Genomic DNA, 7,961 nt, shown 5'->3' with positions numbered 1-7,961 from the left:
CCCCAGCTGACTTCCTGCCCTTTGGGCAGGGGGCTGGACTCGATGATCTCCCGAGGTCCCTTCCAGCTCTAATGTCTATGAAATCTATGAAATCCTAAACTAATTTTGGGTGCCAAAAATGCAGACGTGGGATTTGAAGGTGCACAAGGAATTCAGAACCAGGCCCACTGTGACTAAATGGCTGTTTCAGCTTGCATTGAACTAGTCAGTCTGCATGCTCAAGACCAGTGGATTATTGTGAAGATATGAGAACAGTGCTTCAAGCCTTAATCTAAAATGATATGGTATTAAACGATAACCAGCAGTGAGAGCATCTGCTGGCAAGATGTTAGTAGAAATCTTTAAAATTTGGAGAGAGGACACGATAGCTAGATAAAAAAGTACTTGCTTTATCTATGATTCACTCTTAAGAGCATTTTAGCTGTTATATCTTTACATATTTTCTTCAGAGCATAAATGGTTCTATTTGCTGTGGCTATAAGCACATCTGTTTAAGAGTCACATCTATGTGATCTTTTCTTTTTCTTGAATAAAAATGTATTAAAAAATCTCCTGATGGTTACGTGCGGGAAGAAGAACCTTGCTGTGAAGTCTGTGACCTCTTCACATATTTGATGATAAACTAGAAAGCAACTTGGCCAGGGTATAACTGTCCTCAATTTGAACTTGTTTCACATCCCAATTCCTTTTATCAAGGAAGTTAGCCTTTATGTTCAGGCTTCTAGCAGGTCTCGGGTTTGAGAGAGATATTAAACATATTATCTTTCAGTACTTGTGCAGCATTTTTATTTCTAGCTGTAAGAAATGGTAGGCTGCGAACCTGCATGGAAAGCGAGAGTGCCTGAAAGGTATTTGCATGCAGAGAGTGAAGCCACACAAGGAAGAACTGTAAAATATTTTCATACCTGGGAACTCTGATTTTGATGCAGAGATTTTAGGAATTAGTCCAAGACTGAAAAAATAATTAGATTTTTCAAAGGTCAAGCTATCTGCAGGGAAAGTACTCACGTTCTGGAGCAGAATGGGCTTGGTTTGCTTTTCTTCTAACACACACATGCCAGTGTGAAAATTAAAAAAACCCTCATTTTCTGTTGCCCCAGACTTGGCACCATTAATTATTTTAGGAAGGCAAGCATTAAATGTAAGAAGTAGAGGTAGATAGGAGGTAGAGGAAAGGTTTAATGGTTGACCAGGACTCTAATTACCAGGTAACCAGGGACAATTATAATTGCATCTCACCTGCTCCTGAGGCAGTGGCAGTCAGGCCTAGCAAAAGTCAGTGGGAAGCAGAAATATAGAGATTCTGAATTAATTCTGCACAATCTGCTGTTAATGTAACTAAAACTTTCCTTTGCTTTATTTAGAAAGGAATTTCTTCAAAAATGCAACATAAAACAAATGCCATGCTCAGTCACAGTCTGTCAAGGAACAGGTATCACAGTGGTTTAGGACCAGTTACTAGAAAGGTTTACAAAACTTATAACCCCACCATTACTGAAATATTGGTTCTTGACATCATAGATCCATAGATTCGTAGATTGTTAGGGGCTGGAAGGGACATAACAGGATCATTGGGTCCAGCCCCTTGCACTAGGCAGGAAAGACAATTGGGGTACAGTAATCACTGTATTTTGATTATGATCTTATTCTTTCCCACTTCAATTGTTTTGTGAATTTTAGCTGCTGATATGATTTGCTAGAAGTTTATTTTCTATTTTAAAAGATTGACTCTATACTTTTCTATGCTGTAAAACTTTTAGGTCTAACACAGGGGTTGGCAAAATAATACCCATAAGGCAGATCTGGCCCACTAAGAAATTTTATCTGTCCCATGGTGGGTCCCATGGCCCTGCCCAGTCCAGGTATGGGGGACAGCCTGGTCTGTGATGTGTGTGCATGGTCCCTGTACCCCCAGGCATGCAGTGGGGCTGGGGTGGCACATCAGCCAAACTTACTTCCCAGCAGCACCAGCAGCTGCCAGTGTGAGTCTCCACCACCAGATGCTGCCTGAACACCAAGGGCGCTGGACAGAGTGGGTGGGCAGAGTCTCCATGGAGACGAGTCAGTACCCCTTTGGGCAGGGCATGCTCAGCCAAGTAGATGGGATGGGGCTGCAGGCAGGTGGGGGGCAGCATCCAGGAGTGGGATGAGAGGGCAGAGCTGGGGCTGGGATCTCAGGGTGGAGACAATTTGGGACCAGGGCCTGGGGCAGAACCACAATCTGCTGCCCACACGTACCTGCAACAGGTGCTGGTTTCATCAGCAGGGTCATGCAAGGAGCAGATTGCAGCTCTCACCATCCCATGATCCCGGCCCCAGCCCTGGCTGCTCATTCCACTCCTGGCCAGGGAGAGGGGGCCAGGGGCTGATGATTCAACCCATAACCACTCACCAAAACTCCCGAAGTGGCCCTCCAGCTGAAATAATTGCCAATCCCTGCTGGTATGGTTCTTAGGATACTGATTGCTAAAATCATGATGCATTTAAACTAGATTTGTGGAGTCAAAATAGAAAGGAAAAAAGCCCATGCTTCCTAGACAGGGGTCAAAATCTTTCATATTATATCAGTTTGAGTATAGAATAAAGTAAATAAGTCTCTGTGAAATGATTTTGGCTTTGCATTGGTATAAGTGTCAGAAGGACTAGGCAATAATTTTAGTTTCAAGCATTTTAACCAGGAGTAGGTAGAAAGTAATGCCCTCTACCACTGGAAAACTAAGGATATAGGTGGATGTACATTTTAGCTGCTTTGAAAGGGCAGAGAGAACCACTGCTTCGAAGGGGACAGTAGCTGTTACAATCTATTACGTCTGCATGATTCCCAACTTTGACTTGGAGATAAAGTGGTTTTGCTGTGCTTTGTATCAATCACAGGTTCATACAGAGCTAACAGTTCTAACAGCTTGTATCAGTATAATTGTTTCATCTACCTATGCCCTCTCATATCCCATTTATTTCTAGTTCAGATATTTCCTTAAACCAGATCTTCTATTCCAGTGGTACTCAGCCTTTTCATCTCACAAGCCAGAACTGGGCCCTGTGCTGCTCCTTCCCAGCCCCATTTGCTGCAGTTGGTCCCTGAGTGCTGGCATTGGTCCATGGCAGCCTGTGCCATGCCTGCACTAATTCACGTGTCATGATTGGACCCTGGCACTCTTCATGCTGGTATCAAGCCCCAATTAATGTTGCTACTGCTCACATGTCACCAAATTTTTGGACCCCAAGGGTTTGATCTGGTCTGTGGGCCAGGGTTGTTTGGATTTGAGAAGATTCTTTAATTAAATGTTATTGTTTTCTATTGATCCAGGACTAACATAGCAAATCCTGGACTTATGTAAATTTCATGCCATAAAGCTAGTTGGGAATTCAGGTAGTCCAGGACTATTCACCAACTTCTGCCTTTTGCTTTCAAATTCTTAGAATAAGTGCATACATTACTTTCAGGGAAATAAATCTGATTTGGGAAACCCACAGGGTGTTATTACTGCTTCATGTGTGTCATGCAAAGCAGGAGCAAGTGTGTGTGCCTTTTTTTTTTTCAGCAGCACAGCTTAGCTCTCTGGTGCTATATTGTATACCTAAATTCTTCAACTGTGATTTCATAGAATCATAGAGAAGTAGGGGTGGGAGGGACCTCCAGAGGTCATCTAGTCCAGCCCCCTGCCTGAGACAACATCATCTTTATCCAAACCTTCCTATCCAAATGCATAATCTAAAATCTACATGAGACTACCTTCAACCCTGACACAGCACAAACTAGCACCCTAACCTCCCGCAGGTAAAGCAGGGGAACTACAACAGCCTGGGCACCTCTACGTGTGCTCCAGGGGTAGAGTGGGAGGCACTTGAATTTGACTGGCTGCTGTAGTTAAAGTGCCTGCAGCATCTCATGTATTGAGCCTCCTACACTTCAAAATGGTGGCAGGAGAGCTTTAACTAAAGTATTTTCGATGAGCTTTAGTTAAAGTGCCCTCACTGCCATTTGGAGGCATGGGGGTGCTGAATACAAAAGACATGGAGGCTGCTGGAGTGTGCTAATTAGCATGCTCCAGCAGACTTGATTAATCGAACGCACTGTAATTACAGCACGTTGGAGCAGCATCCCTACATGTCTGCAGGCACCCCCAATGTTCTGCCTCTATGAAATGTTGCTAATATATGCTCAAGAGATTCTAGGTGGAGGGCCGCAACCCCGGCTACAGAGGAGGGCAAAAACCCAACTCATCTGTACCTGTTGGCACTGGCTTTATGAACCACTTCTGATACCTTGATGGGAGAGGGCATAATTTTTCTGTGTGAAACTGATCGTGACACCTTTGTTCAATAATAGGAGAGTTTATTGATATACAGTGATAGCAAATAAGACTTGTGTGAGCAAAGCGAATAAAAAGACGACACAGTCCTACTTATTTACCAATCCTAGGGTTTCTCAGGGAGATGGTAAATCTGTCCAGTACCTAAATGCCACCTCACAGTTCCTGCTTGAATCAGTCTCTCAAGTTTCCTGCAGAGAATGTTAGCAGCCTTGGAAGTTGGGGCCAATGCCAAATCATTGCCCAGTGATCCTTTTGTATTCTCTTTCTCCTGATGACTTTTCATTCCCAGTACTATTGCTTGGTTTCCCTGTGGCCATCATGGCGTTCACATTCTGTCCTGTTAGAATAATTCTGATTTTCAAACACATCCTGTGCACACATCTTAATTTGGTCATTTGTCGGTACCTTAATTTGGTCATACTCGGTCTCCTAATTTGGTTATTTCCCCCAAGACCGGGGATCCCAGGGGCTTTTTGCCAGGTTACAGCTGGTCATTTTGACCTGATGCTGATTCTGCATGATCCTATCTTGTTTGGGGTCTCAGGGGAACATTGGTTGTTTTATTGCTTCATATTTCCAATTTCCTATGATGTATGTGCCTGCCTGTCTGTATGCTAATCTTGGACCTTGGATCACAAATGCTGAGAACATGAATCTCTTTGCTTTTTCCCCAAGACTGTTGCCACAAGTGGACTTTAAAAGCCAATTAACCCTTGCTGTTTCCTTGGACCATTGTTGCAAGGATGGAATATTTACCCTTCCTACATTTACTGATATTCCTATTCCTATATTTACTGATGCAATATTTACTCTTCCTACAAGCCAATTTCTAAAAGCAAATTTCTAAATATCATCTCTAGCCGTTGGTATCAATCTAACCATGGAGTAAAATTCCCTCCTGACACCAGATATGGCAATTAGTTTGACTCTGAGTGGAGGGGCAAGACTCTCTGGCCAGAAATCTTTGGCTTTGCTCCCAGAAGGAGCATAGGCACACCCGAGTCAAAGTCCCTGTCTTGGCTGTAGCCAACACTGAAAGTTTATGAGGGAGGATTAAAAACATCCTATCATATATAGCAGAAAGTGGGGTCAGTAGCAATCAGCAAAGCCCATAAGTACAGGAAATACCCATGGTAGAACACAGGGATAGCTACGCCTAGATCATCTCTGATCAGTGACTGTCCAGCATCTTTTTGAATACCTCCAGTGATGAAGAGTCCACAGCTCCCCTAGGCAGTGTGTTCCACTCCCTCCCTATCCTAACAGTGACTTTTTTTTTCCAGGTATCCAATCTAAACTTATTTTGCTGCAACTTCAAGCTATTGGTCTGCATTCTCCTCTCTGCAGTGAGAGAGAAAAGGTGTTTTCCTTCATTATGGCAGCTGTTCAGATACAGTATAACCTCAAAAATCCAGATCTCAAAAATCAGGAATTATCAAAAATCCGGCACTTTTTAATCATCCCCTTCCGCTCCCCTGGACACGGAAGGGGAAGCTTGCGCATGGTGGCTGCTGCTGCCTTCCACCACCCCACACTGCCACTCCGCATGCAGCCACTGCTCTGGGACCAGCCACCTCTCCTCCCCACCCCAGATGCGGAGGGGGAAGCTTGCACACGGTGGCAGCCACTGCCATCTACCACCCCACTTTAAAAATTTTCAAATTTCTGGTGGGTGCTTGGTCCCGAGCATTCTGGATTTATGAGGTTATGTTGTATTTGAAGACTGTTATCATGTCTTCTCTTAAGCGCCTTTTCCACAAGCTGAACATGTCTAACCCTTTCAGCCTCTCCTCATATGACTTGCTTACCAAGCCCTTTATCATCTTTATTACCCACCTCTGGACCTTGTGTTTTCTTATGCTATAAGCAGGTATAAGCAACAGATGGCTTTTGTAGATTTTTAATAATTTCCCACATGAATTAAAGGCTGTCATTGATATTCCAGTGAGGCTGCATCTCAAAAAGATTGGACAGAATAACTTCTGAGTTCCCATTCACCCTCTCCAGAACAATTCTTGGATTTTCTATGTCTAGTTACACCTTCAGATTCATGAAATAATAAAAGCTACCTGGCGGCTTTGTAAATCTTGGATTGGCTTTATCTATTTGTATGCTAAGACCAGAACCACTGTCTGGAATGATTTGTCCAGCTGTTAAGGAAGGAATGTTTCAGCTAGGCAATAGCAGATTGCAGGAGCCATGGGTACCTTGGTAGGCACAATGTTACTTCAAAAATCTTTTGGAAGATATGTGTCTCCCTTGTGTCCATACTTCTTCCAGGAACTTTTGTTTTTTTAATAAAAAACGGGTCTTGCAGCAAGTTGGTTGCAGCTTGATGTTGCTTCTTCTCCTCTGGCCACCCTGAGAGAGCCTATTAATTAAGCTAATATCTGTCTGGTCTGTCAAGACTCCATTCTCCTTGCTGCTCCCAAGAATCAGCTATTCCTGTCGATATGACCCCTAGGCATTGTAGGGCATGACTGAGTAATTGGAACAAGTAAGAATGCTGTAAGTTAACCACTCTTCTTTCTTTATTGCCAGGCCACCTGGTAGAATGGATTTGATTGTAATAGACTTCCTAGATAACAATTTTATCCAGGAGGAAGTTTCAGCCTCTTTTCTGTGGCAAAGCCCATTAGAGTATGTCCTCATCAGAATATAACCACATTACTGAAGGAGACAAGAGATTGTGCAGTCCACTGGAAAGGAGCAAGGATCTCTGGTTTCTTTTCCCAGCTCTGTCACTGTCCTGTAGTGTGACCTCAGTCCATTCATAAGTTACTTTACCTACTTTACCAGAAAATAAACCTTCTCTGTTGTGATGGCAGTTTCACTATACAGTTCTCATCATGCTAAAGGCAGATCATATGCACTTGCAAAACAGTTTTATTACACACACATGGTGTTTTGTAAGGGGGCTACATTTGTCCCTAATTGTTGTTGTTGCTATGCTCTGAAAGGATTATTTAGAGGTTCAGCTTTCACAGTGTGGTTCGCTTTTTTCTTTTAATTTTAATTCTCCTTTCTAATGGATAGCCTTTCATTTTAAGGATTATTGCATTTGTGGTTGGGATGCTAACAGGAGTTTTGAGTTTGGTACCCAGCAATTTTACAATTCCTTTTTTGTTGCCTAGCACTGCTCCGTACTGTGAATTATGACTTAATTTGGGATCCATTGAGTTACAGCTTGTCCTTATTTATCTGAAAAAATAAAAGTCTGATTTCTTTCTGTGTTACTTTTGCAGTGATGATTCTGGATAATAACAAGCAACCAGTGAAGACCAAGACTTTAGGAAATATTGTGGTAAAGTAAGTAAGACAAAACTTCAAACATGTCTTTCAAATAGCATAGAAATGTATGAGAAAAAATTGATATTCCTTAAAAAAAAAATAGGGCCAGTTTTGGCTGGCTGGCATGCATGTATACATGCATACATATGGTACACTGATAGAGATTTTGGAGCCAATACCAATAGCTGTTATTTAAAGAGGCGTATTGGCCGATACCAATCCAATACAGCTGCCATCAGGTGATAAGTCTGGTGTGGTGAAAGAGAAGGGGTGTGTGTGTGTCGGGGGGGCAGTTCAATGTCCCTCGCCATGAGGGAGGGGGCAGGGGCAGGTGCTGCGCAGCCGGGGTGGCAG

The 7,961-nt window shown here is 43.0% G+C and overlaps 1 protein-coding gene across 4 annotated transcripts in view; it reads left to right on the top strand.

Moving 5' to 3' along the window:
* ACSS3 (acyl-CoA synthetase short-chain family member 3) overlaps positions 1-7,961 on the top strand; it is a 178,383-nt gene that overhangs the window by 137,795 nt on the left and 32,627 nt on the right. For all 4 annotated transcript variants that reach the window (XR_002102507.1, XR_002102506.1, XM_019543148.1 and 1 more), the window contains one exon: positions 7,562-7,625. Coding sequence is in view for 2 of the 4 variants with exons in the window: in XM_019543148.1 (XP_019398693.1) it covers positions 7,562-7,625 (64 nt within the window). In the remaining 2 variants the exon portion in view is untranslated. The remainder of the gene's footprint in view (positions 1-7,561; positions 7,626-7,961) is intronic.

The sequence above is a fragment of the Crocodylus porosus genome, unplaced genomic scaffold (genome assembly GCF_001723895.1).
Source record: "Crocodylus porosus isolate Cpor-Errol unplaced genomic scaffold, CroPor_comp1, whole genome shotgun sequence".
Taxonomy (NCBI): Eukaryota; Metazoa; Chordata; order Crocodylia; family Crocodylidae; genus Crocodylus; species Crocodylus porosus.
The sequence above is the reverse complement of the archived record's forward strand: the minus strand, read 5'-3'. Positions and strand labels throughout refer to the sequence as shown.